A 12,345-nucleotide genomic window follows, 5' to 3' on the forward strand; every position below is an offset into this window, starting at 1 on the left:
TCACTTGTGGGATTGTTTGGTATCTCCTTGTGGCACAGACCCACGGCTCTGCACGGTCCCCAATGTCCAGTAGGGACCACTTGCCCCCTTGCCCTAAACCTTCAGAGATATTCTCAGGGCACCCAGAGTTGTAACAAATTGAGACTCATTTAAAATTGTGGAAGCAATCCAAATCATCGCACATGGATAAAGAGCACAGTTTAGAAGTAGAATCAACATGATCCTTATAATCTAATTAGTTCCATTACTTCATTGTACAGATGAGGAAACTGGAGCCCAGAGGAGTTAGCTGACTACTCGTGAACCACCCCAAACTAGAAATCTAGAACACATTTTCTAAAAGTAAGTCATAGTGAGTGCCGGAGAATACCTTCTATCCCTAGGCCAATGCTAACTGAAACAGCAAAAAAGTATGTGCATGACCCATGGTTCCTAGTGTCTGGAAAATTAATTTGGTGATTAATCACGTTCTGCCTTGTCTGTCGCTATGGTTTGAACTGTCATATAAGTTCTTTATTGTTATTTAATCTTTGGTTTGTGTATTGACTTACTGCTCCATCCAGACTGCACATTCTTTTAGGACAGGTGGATTTCACTCTCCACGGTGGCCAGCATGGTTCTGTGCTCATAACTCGTGTTCAACAAACATTTATTTCTCTTCTGAAGAGCCTACCGGCTATTTTATTTGTTTTATCAGTGTAATTTCATCTTCTTACAGGTGAGACCACAAAAGCCTATCAGAAGCCATCAGTTCCAGGGACAACTGCACAGCCAGCCACCCTGATGCAGGTAGCAGGGACGACCCCAGAGGGAGCCGCCCACGTTACGTTGCCAAGGCCATCCCTATCTGCAGCCTCTATCACCAGCAGCCCCAGACCACAGCCTGTGGGCCACAGGAGCCGGGACCTGGGTCAGTAGGCAGACTGCATGTGTCCACCTGCTAGTGAAGTGGAGATTGGGTTTTAGAGTAATAGCTCCGTCTGGATGCCTGTGTCAGTGCCTATCTCCCACCTTTTCAACTGGGTTAGGGGAGATACCTGAGACCTGGGCCAGAGGTGTGTGGTTGTATCCTCTAAGATTTAAGTAGTAAACTTGAGCCCAATAATAATAATTTAGGATTGAGCTAAGAGTGAAGCAAACCATGTAGAAGGGGCTTAAAATAGGTTCAGTAATAGGACTGTTGTTATCATACTTCTGAAGATAGGATATTATGTGAAACTTTCCCATTACAAAATCCCCATTTCTACAAAAGCTCAGTTGAAAGGATAGTAGGTTTCTACGTAAACACTGTTGAATTTTGTTTTATTTTAAGTGACAAGTTATATACACCCGGAAGTCTTCAAAAATTAGAAACAAACAAAACCAAAACAATCCTTTTAGGAAAAACCGGATAGCTAAAATTTGTATTCCTTTTCTGATTGCTTTTTGTCTTACGACTTGTATCCAGTTCTTAAGTCATGGTTCAGGTTTTACCAAAGTCCAGTTTATGGAACTAATCTCTGTACTACCTCAAACACAACCTTAAGAGCTCATTGATAATCCAACCTCTAGTTTCTAAACAGCTTATATGTAAGCCTTCCTGAGATAATACGCGTCTACCTCATTTCTAAAGGTCTCTGGCAAGGGGGTGGAAAATTCCACCATTGGAGTGTCACTACTGTCTCAGCAATTTTTTCCTAAATATTTCCTACCTGGCACCACTTTTTCTTTCAAGGAGAAAATGCCCAGGACTTGTTGTTTTTAGCCTCACCTCCATCTTGCAAACATCACTGCCACGTAGCAAGCCTCCCACCCACCCCCTACCCCACCCCCACCCCATATCAGGGTCCAGCTAGCTCTCTATCTATCTTTTTATTTAACAAATACACATAAGCACTTTCAATGTGCTACACACTCTCCTAAGCATACTACAAATATTAGCCTATTAAATCCTCATAACCATCCTATCAAGTAGATATATAACTTTTAATTTGACTAATCCATTGTATAGATGAGGAAACCAAAGAGAAGGGCAGTGAGGAAACTGGCTCCATGTCACATAACTGGGCAGTAGCAGAGCTGGGATTTGAATCCCAGCAGCCTGGCCCTCCTGTGATTCCCCTTGCAGGAGGCATTTGTGCCATAAACCAACACCCCAGGCACCAATGAAGTATCACAGAAGCAGGGTCTGCCCCATCTTGACATGGATAGGTGGCAAGATTAGATGGAGTTAGACACAGCTCCCACTGTGACCAATAATAAATAATAATGGAATGCACACAGTCCATACATTCCCTGTGTCATGCACCCTGCATGCATTATTTTATTTAATCGTCCCAAAAATCCTATGAAATAGAGGTTATTATTATTCCAGTCAATGAACAACTCCTGGGAGAAGCTATGATATAAAATCTCCAAATAAAAATACCATAAAAATGATTTCTGAAACACATTAGACACTCCCCACCATCCTATTCTTGTTCAACTCAGGCTAATAGGAGCACAGACACACTATGTCTGACAGCAAAAGAATAAACAGTTAGGAAGGATGCTGAGTGACAGGGATCCCCTAGGCAGAAGTTTTCTTTTTTCTTAATTTTAGGCTCTTGGCTTTTCGAGCCCTTGATTCTTTCAAAGATTTTTGAGCAGTTGAGTAAGTTGTTCGCTCCTGGTGTCTCCTTAGAAGACATCAATTTTTACATAACACATATAATTGAACATGTGGCATATTTACTTGGCTACACTGGGAGCTTGGAAATCCTGTTACAAGTTGGGCCTGTGCTTATGGAAAACCTCAAGCAACTTGCAGTAGTGGCTCCCAACCTGGCAAAGCTTCATTATTCCTGGCTTGGGGACAGGGGCCTTGGACGACAGCCTCCCGGCCCATCAGTGTTCCTTCTTCATCCTGGTCCAGCACCCGCGCCCACGCTGCCCCACAGACTGCTAGACAAATACTGTCAGAGCAAGCACTCCATGCATCGCACACTGTAATTGCTAAGAAAGGAGCCAAATTGGGGAGGGAGGAAGGGAGAGGGGAGTTTTACAAACTTGCATTGCCTACTCAAAGGATTTTCTGTAGAAATGAAGAGAAGTGAAAATTGATGTGTGAATGCCTATGTCTTTTTTTTAAATAACAGCTTTATTGAGATGCTTTCTGCGTACCATACAATTCATCCATTGAAAATGTAAATTCAATGGTTTTTAGCATGTTCACAGAGTTGTGCAATCATCCCACAATCAATTCATCACCCCAAAAAGAAACCCTATATCCAAGAAGTCACTCACTACGTCCCCCTAGTCCCTCTCTCCCCCCATCTGGGTAACAACCAGCCTCCTTTCATGAATGTCTATCTTAATAGGCATTAGACGGCTATAGATATTTGCTGTGACATTTTAGCCCAACTATATTAAATAATATTTAGTAAATAATATTTAGTATGTAGATAACTCCTTTTATTCTTCAAATGAGCTGAAAATATTCTGCCAATTATGAGAGTAGCTCTCCTAGAGCTGAGAGACAAGTGAGTTATTGTTACTGCATTTATCAGGAGAGCTTTTTTCTCTTACATATGTGACTATAGTCAAAAGATTTTACCAGTGGCTACGGATGGGGGTGTTCAAGTGAAACCTAATTTATTTATTCATTCGACTAATATTTATTGAGTGCCTACTCTGTGTCAGTCACCATTTTAGGATCTTGGGCTACATAGGTGAACACATCCACCAAGACCCCGGCAGCAGGTCCTGTCAGCTTAGAATGCCTGAAAAGTGTGTAGCTGGACCAGGAGCAACCTGCATTTGAGGTCTATGAGTCATCTGCCCTCTATAATGAGGTCAAGAGCTGCCTCTCCGATAGGACATAGGAACTTGGATGGGAGTCCGGTAGAGAGTAGAATCATTGTAGCAGGAAAAGACAGGGGCTCTCCCAGCCCAAGAAGAGGAGCTGATGCAGGTGGAAGGATGCATGAAAGATGGGGCTGGACACCAAGGCCTCCTCATGGCCCCTTAACTGACCCAGGAATGTGCAAAGCTAATAAGATATTGAGGAACAAGTCAAGGCTGGGGGTGAAGGAGACAAGATCCAGAGTGGCAGAGGCTTCTCACGGGGCTGGCGTGGCACTGTCCTTCATAGGAGAGATTAAGGACTACACTGGTACCAGCGGGAACCAGGAGGCCACAGAGCTGCATCCCAGGGCCAGAAGGGGCAGCTTGGAGAACCATAATCATAGATATGCTGAGGAAAGAGTTCTGGAAAAAATGGACAATCCCACCAGGCACAGCTGTAGGGTCAGCTGAATCTACCACAGGCCTACAAGGTGGAGTGGCTTTGCCGGGCATTGTTCTCCGGGTCAGGTTCATTTGAGGAAGTGTTACGGTTGCCTCAGCTGATCTAACAGATGAACCGTGTCTGCGAGGCAGGATAGACCAGGATGGGGAGCAGGGCACCGCCTAGTGGCAAGGCATGGTGATCATTCACCTTTCTACACCACTCCACCCTCTGACCAAGGGCAGCTACCGAGGAGGAAGTGGTGAAACCTGGGACAGGAAAGAGACCAGCATCCATAACTGCCCATCCCTTCCTCGTGCAATTTCCCTTTTCACCAACATTTACCTCATCTCAGAAAGTTTAATTTCCTAACGGTGTCCAGAGAAGGTTTTGTTCTTAAAATCTAGTCTTACAAATAGTAAGACAAACATTCCAAAGGAAAAATGGGAGAAGGTCATGACCAGGCAAGCCACGGTAGAAGAACTGTAAATCGCCAATAGATATAACAAAAGATGTTCAACCTCACCAGGAATAAAATAAATGCCAAATTAAGCAACAAGATGTCAATTTTCGCCAATTCACATTGGAAATTGATCACACAATGCTCAATTTACTAATTAGCTTTGGCAAGAGTGTGGAGAAATGACCCAGCATTTGCACTTCCAAGAATATATCCGAAGGTAATTACTAAGCAAGGGTGAAAAGAAACCTGGACACAGATGTTCTTCATAACAGAAAACTAAATGGAGACAATTCAATTGTCCACCAGAACAGTTAAAGAGGTTACTAAATAGCTATTAAAATTTTGATGACTATATACTCTGACTGACAGGAAAAGATTGGCCTGTGACAGATTGTGAGGTCAAAAAGCAGGCTACAACACAGCATAGCTACCAATCTTATGTTTGTAACTGTGTGCTGTACGTGAGAACATTGCATAGAAAAAGGGATACAACACTGTATGCCAAAATTGTGTACCAGTATAGATTACATACCAGGATAGAGGGATTGCACTGCAGGTGATTTCTTACTATCCACTCAGTGTATATTTCTACAGTGAGTCTGTGTTGTCTACAATTAGAGAGAAAATAAAGCTATTTTGAGTTTGTGCCCAAATAATGGGAACAAATACAAAGGGAATAAAAAGTTGACAGTAGATAGATTTGGTTGCAAGAGAAACTGAGGTTTTTCCATGACCTCTTATCTTTTTCCCTCTATGAAACTTGGTTCCTTCTCTCAGCTGGTTTTCACATGGCCCCCATTCCCCTCAAAGGCACTTTGCATCTCTCTTTACAGAATCTCGCTCCTCCCTTTAAAACCTTGCTTCAGAGAAGTTGCCCAGAGTAATTAAGGATAACCCATTGTGTACCTTTAAAAATGACTGAAAGCTAATGCTATTTGCATCAATACCATCTTAACACAGTTTAAGCAAATTGCGAAATGTTAAATGACATTTCTATTGAAAGATTACTTTAACCTCCTCAGGAGTGGCACAGTTGAGGAGAATTATTGTAAGAATAATGAAGTATAAAGAAATACAGCATTTTAGTAAAAGAAGGGAACTATAAGGGTTATTATTACCAGGAATTTTCACTTGGTGTTTTGAGTTAAATCCCCCCCTTTAAAAAAAAAAAAAAAAATCCCATTTCAATGCATCCTCTGGCGCAGGTTCAGACCACCCAAGGACAAAAAACGTTACCTTGGTTCTGACCTTGGTGATGTCTTGTTAGGTTAGATAATGGAAAGGAACAGAACAGTTAGATTAAAATTCATGCTCTGACCAGTCAAATGTTATTACAGATCTCTGGGCCACCATCGCCTACACAAGCAGCCAATACAGCCCCCACGCCAGCCCAGGTAAGAACCTAAACTCACCGTTCTAGCTTCTGATGAAAGTTAAGCTTGTTTATATGGGGTTTGTCTTTCCAAAGCCTTGCCATTTGATTTAGATTTGGACAGAGAGCATTAAACCAGTTATGCCAACAAGAGATACCGCTCAAGGGCCCAACTTGTAAGGAAAAGCAAGGAAGCCTTTAAATAAGCAAAGCTTTCACTCATTGCCATTCCCTAGAGGCAATTTTGTGGAGGTTGTGATAGAAATTCCCAAGTATTCAGTAACTAGGCTCTTATAAACCTGAAAAGGGATACTCTCTGGGGTTCATGCTTGAGGAACTAGGGTAAAAGAGAGAAATGTTTATCATTTCCCAGGAAAGGGCAAAGCTGATTTTGCTTGGGTACTTCCACAATATGGGGGATAGAAATACATTCACCCTCCTCCGGGAATTCTCCTGTGAATTCTGACACTTCCTGGCTCCCCTTTCTTCACTTCTGTGTGCGCTCCTTAAAGGTTTGTCCCAAGCACTGGGAATGCAAAGGGATGCAGCAAGTTCTCTTCTCTGTGGTGCTGTTGAGACCTGCCGTGATTAGCGAGGGAAAACACGTGAGCTTAGTTGCTTTCCAGAAATCTGGGCCCTGAGCTGGTAGACTCGATAGAAATACACAATTCCCTTTGCAGCTGCAAAGCACTAAGATGGGGTCCCAGACCTCCATGGAGAAGAGTTCAGGTGTTTCTCTGGCTGGGGGTTACCTGTCTGTCCTCCACATGTTAAAAGATTCCTAGAGATTGTAGGTCCTGTTTTGCTTTGATACCAGATCAGAATAGGGGCCCCGTAGGGTGCCCTGGACAGGGCTAGCAGCTTCTAAGAGCTTCACGATTGCGCTTTTGCCAACGTGCACGCTGTTGTCTGGACAAAGGGCTTCAGAAACAGATCACTGGGCAGGGCAAGGACTCCAGGCCATTTTAGGCCTTAGCAGGCCCAAGGGACTGTTCAGGCAGCCAAGCATGGGGCAGTCCTTCCTCTCGTCCCCTTGGCCAGGATCTTTGCCTCCTCTGCAACCCCCAAAAGCAGGGCCAACCACAGAGAGCTCGGCTGACTTCCAAGGAAAATCTGAACTAGGGGTACTTTCATCAGGGGGCAAAATAAGGGAAGAAAGCAGACTGCTGGCCGCATGCAGATCAGCCGACCCTGTGGAAACCCCTCAGGTATCCAAAGGCAAGACGCTCCAGGAGCTGCTTTCCGGGAACCTGCCTGGAGTGCATGGCAGCCTGGGCAGGCTGCCTGCTGCTCACATTCCCCCACACACACTGCCGGCCTCTGTAGCTCAACTCCAGGTCACCTGAGTTTGGGGGCAGGAACAGTTGTTTTAACCTCTAGAAAATGTCTCTTGGCTTTGTGTGTTCCCACTGTGTCAAAGAGAAAGTTTCTGCCAGTCCAGACACCCAAGGGGGCTCTGCTGGGTTTGGGTCTGCTTGAGAGGCCTCTGACCTGGGCAGCCTATGCTCCCAACTTGCCCATCCCAGGATAAAGCACAGACACACTACTCGAATCAGACACGGCTCGAGGGCTGGTTGGCAACAAGGCCCAGTACCTGATCTCCAGCTCCTATTTTTTTTAGGAGCCAACAACCTAACATTGTTTTCAGCATGTGACCGCATTTCCTTTTTCTAACCTTATCACTTCTGGTTCTCTAGCTCCAACGGAGTCCATTTCTTCATGACCTTTATGTTCCCAATAGTGACACTATCTCATTGACCAACGCAGATCCTCCCAGCTCTTTTTTTACCCTCCAATCCTACCCATTTCTACTGGTCCTCTCCCTCTGCCATCATCATTGCAACTTTGCGCTGAGAACCTCAGACCCTCCCCCAAAAGTCCCAGAAAGCCCTTGCGTAAGGGCCTCTCCCAGCCCCAGGTTGCGCAGACCTCCAACCCATCACAAAAGCCCTTCGCTCCTGCAGATGGAGAGAAGCCAATCACACAGGTACATAAGGCAGGCTCCCCAACTGCCTGACCCTGCCCCGCCTCCTACCAGGGCCCTGTGAGTGGGGCAGGGCCCCCTGTGCTAGCATGGCTGCTCCTGCTGTACTCCTGGTGACTTAAGTTAGCACTCTGTGACTTTTCCTCTGAACCTTCCTTTTGCTGTCTGGTTTCACGGTACCATCAGCTCTTTTTGATCAAAAAGCTTCACTGGCCTGGAAACCTAACCATGGAGTTAACATTGTTTCTATGAGAAAAGGCTGCCAGATCCCAAGCAAATATCCCACACCAGGATTTGGAGGGTGACCCATTTGTAAATCTGGGTCTGTCAGTACTTTGCTGTGGGGTGACGGCTCCTGCCCAGGATGTCAGACTGCCCTCAGCCTCCTCTGACATCCCTTGTGTGATGGGCTGCTGGCGTGGTGATCAGGCTTCAGCACAGCTGCAGCTGCTGTCTGAGTGCTTCCTGTTTCATCACAGCAAGAGGAAGTTCTCCAAGGGACATGTGCAGCCCTCGAGGCAGGAAGCCAGGCCAAAGGAAGGGACATGGAGAGATTTCCCTAGTGGCCTCTCAGACGGCCACCTCCTCCTAAAAACTGCACCCCAGTGGAGTCACTGGGGAGAAACTAGAAAGGTGAAGGGCCCCCTGGGCTTCTGTCCCATAAAATTTTAGAGTCCTAAGGGCCATGTGTTGCAGCTCCGACTTGGGATTTCCAGGTGTGCAGGGAACAGAAGGAGCTGTAACCAGTGCAAAGATCGTCACGGGGGTCTTAGAGCAGGGATGGTTCCAGGCCCTCACATTACAGGTACAGGTAGTGTGCTTGGCAACAGCCTAACCAAGTACCCTGAGACGCTAAAGCACCAATGGCTTCCTGTGTGTGATAGGCAGGCAGTGGTGACGTGTAAGCTCTACAGTCTGCCTGCTGGGCTTCAGTGCAGCTCTGCCACTCCCCGGGCATCAGTTTCCTTGCTTATAAAAAGGGACCATAGCGGTACCTAACTCTCAGGGTTGTTGTGACTTAACTATGTAAAGAGCTTGGTCAGTGTGTGACACTTAATTGTTTCCACACTTTTACCATGGAAATCATTCCGAACCAATACCTCTCTTAGCTACTGACTGTATCTGTGGATGACCAAGCAGGGATTGTCCCCAAAATAATTCCCTGTTTATTAGGAATGCTTTATACTCTTCAGAGTGATTTTGTACTCATTTACCTCCATGTGAGGCAGGGCAGCACAAGTCTTTATGACCTCAGCTTCACAGAGGACAAAACTTAAGATCAGAGAAAGCAGGCAAGTCTCCCGAACCCCCAGCTAGTGTTTGGTAGACACCGGACAGGTCTTCTAACTTCTTCTTCCTACACCACCCACTGCTCCTCAACACCAGAATACAAATGTTCTCACAAATTTACTTCTTTCTCATTACTACCAAGTCCAAAAACACCAAGGCTCAGCTGTGGAAATATTTTTCAGCCTTCAGCTTGTGGGTAAAAGTGATTTGGTCCAAACTTGTGCCAAACAAATAAAAATGGCACTAATAGAAGGCCAGGACAGGATAAGAGGGAACTGTCAGTCTGCTGCTAAAATAAGAGAACACCGAGCATTCTAATTCTTCGTGACATTCAAGGATGCTGAAAGTCTTAGGCAAAAACTGAGATGTCACCAGCACCCTTTTTTAAAGGAAAGGGCAAAGTGCATATTTTTTTTACCAGTAGGTGGCAACAGAGTTATGAGACTAAAGAAGCAGAATGTTTCAACATATAAATCATACATATTTTGACCTTGGCCATCATCTCACCCAATCTGCTAGTGTTATTCACAGAGGAATTAAGGTTCACAGAGGGCATGCGACTTGTTCAAGGTCATACACCTGGTGAATGGCTGAGCTAAATTAAACTCAGCTCTGAGCATTAAATCAGAATGTGCAAGAGCACAGGGTGCCTTTCAGAAAAGCCTGGCATCTTAATTGTGGGAAGAAAAATACCTCGTCTTTTGAGTGTGTTGGTAATTCCAGCATGGAGCAAAGCCGACGGTCTTTTAAGAAATGGTAGCGTGGATGATGCCCTCTGCTTTCAGCTTTCTGAGCTGGGGATGTGGGGGAGGGGGAGGGTAGTGGGGCGGGGAGGCAGGGAGGGAGGGAGAGAAACAGCCAGTTTGGGGTCCTTAGGAGGCTTCCTACCATGTCTGTGCGGCCTCTGAGTCCCTCCCAGCCATGATTGCCCCCCCCCCACAAAGAGGTGAGGGACTATTGGATAATAATCCAACTATCCTTTCTACTTTATCGATACTCGTTGAGGGGAGGGGGCATTAACCATTTTACTGCACATAGAATGTCAGGTGCCACTTCGCTTTCTTCTGCTTGCGGTGCACCACGAGAAACTGAGCCTCAGGACATGAGTGGACGGCTTGCCCCCTGAAGGGACCACATTTCTTTTATGTAGTTCCAAGGAAGAACACACAAACAGATGGGTGGGGGAGACAGATATACCTAGAGTGATGTTGTGCATATATGGGTGCTTGACGAGTGTATGGATGAAGATTTCAGATCGATAAAATGAAAAATTTTCTCAAAGTCTCAGTCGTTCAAGAAGGAATGGAATGCACTACTTTGGCTGTGTATGTAATGAGTTCCCTGTCTCTGGAGGTATTCAAGAACTAGCCACCCACTCACTTTGGTAGGGAAGTTGTAGAAGCATGCTGGGAGGTGGGGTTGGTTTGGATTGAATGACCTTTTAGGTCCCCTCGAGTCCCATGATTACTATTATTCCATGATACTTGATATACAGTGAAAGAAAGAAAAAGGCGAAAATGTTTTTTGTTTTTTTTTTTTGGCTTCGAGACCTTTAAATGAGAAAACCCCATGCACCTCAGGTTGCTTCATCCATAAATCTGGTTGCGTGTCCCTTTACTGAACTCCCTGCTACAACTGGAAAACATTCTTACCATCCTGGGGGTTCACTTGATAGCCTCTGCTGGTTTCATCTAAATAACAAGTTTGTTTCTTTTCAATTTTGAAAATCAGGGGAAACGGACTCCTGGAAGCCTGGATCAGTCCTCTTAGATGCAGGTAATTAAACCGCCCATTCCATGACTAGATTCACAGGATTACAAAACCCGGGGAGACTAATCATCCAGCTGGGGGCGCAGAAGCCAAGCCGCCTTCCTAAGAGTTCTCATTTTCCATATTAGGATCTAACGGTCACGCAAAGGGCACACATTGGAACCCCCACAGGGAGGCCTGGGCTAAGGGAACACAGTGGATAACAAAAGGGAAAAGCAAATACAGAGCCAGAAGGGGAGAGTTCCCTGCCCCCAACATGGGTTTAGACCCTCACTTCATCTAGGGAGGCTTTGATTTCCTTCTATTTCCCCCTCCTTCTTTGCAAATGGTATTCAGATTTTCCCTTCACCCAAATGAGTGTTGTTTGCTGTTTACTGCGTTAAGGGTTTGAAACCCCAACAATAAACAGTCTTCTGGCTCTTGGTGCAAGGGCAGATTTTGCTGGCAGGTGAGAGACAGAGATAGAGGACAGGACTGGGCCTCTGGATTCGCATTTCTTCCCCTCCCCACAACATGGAGCCTAGGGCAAGTTCCCTCAGAGGCTCCAGGCTGACACACGCCTTTACACCCCCAAAGTGAATTTTTTCAATACTGTAAGAGGGATGAGCAAGCTGACCTTTAATGGGAAGATGAAATTATGTGCTTTGCAAATTGGAAAAGCTAACAAGCCAAGAGAAAGCTCAGTGCAGCCAAGCCAAGCTGAGCCCCCAGCACCTTCCTCCACTTCCCAAGACTCTTGGAGGATGCTTCTGGGCATCCTAAAAATGGGGACACTCTGCACGTTTCCCTCTGCGTGCAAAGCTCATTTTCCTTACCCAGCCTAAACGGATTCTTATTTACCATCTTTAATTCCTTAAGTGATGTATTTGTGATCTGAGCTCTCGTGTAAATGGCCTCTAAAGAAAACCCCAGGCTGAAATTCAACTCACACACACACTCTTTTGCGTCTTCACCTCTAATCTCAGAGGGGCTGCATTTTAGCCCCTCTTGTTTGTTTGAGTTACTTATAGCTTCTCTCTTCCCTTGGCTACATCCAACAGCTCCTTTTGTCCCACTCATCTTTGTTCACTGACTCAGTCACCAAATATCCACTGAGGGCTTGTATGTACTGGGCACAGGAAGGTTTATATGATGAGCGACACACATGCCCTGACCTTGAGATTTTCAGAATTTTACAGAGGGATAAATGGCACTGGCCAAGTGCTTAAGGTTTTCAAACA

At 45.4% G+C, this 12,345-nt stretch overlaps 1 protein-coding gene across 1 annotated transcript in view; it reads left to right on the forward strand.

Moving 5' to 3' along the window:
• Positions 1-12,345, forward strand: part of VIT (vitrin) — a 98,553-nt gene that overhangs the window by 60,474 nt on the left and 25,734 nt on the right. Inside the window, exons 7-9 of the mRNA XM_019741949.2 lie at positions 719-910; positions 6,047-6,103; positions 11,087-11,131. Coding sequence (XP_019597508.2) covers positions 719-910; positions 6,047-6,103; positions 11,087-11,131 — 294 coding nt within the window. The remainder of the gene's footprint in view (positions 1-718; positions 911-6,046; positions 6,104-11,086; positions 11,132-12,345) is intronic.

The sequence above is a fragment of the Rhinolophus sinicus genome, linkage group LG05 (genome assembly GCF_036562045.2).
Source record: "Rhinolophus sinicus isolate RSC01 linkage group LG05, ASM3656204v1, whole genome shotgun sequence".
Classification (NCBI taxonomy): domain Eukaryota; kingdom Metazoa; phylum Chordata; class Mammalia; order Chiroptera; family Rhinolophidae; genus Rhinolophus; species Rhinolophus sinicus.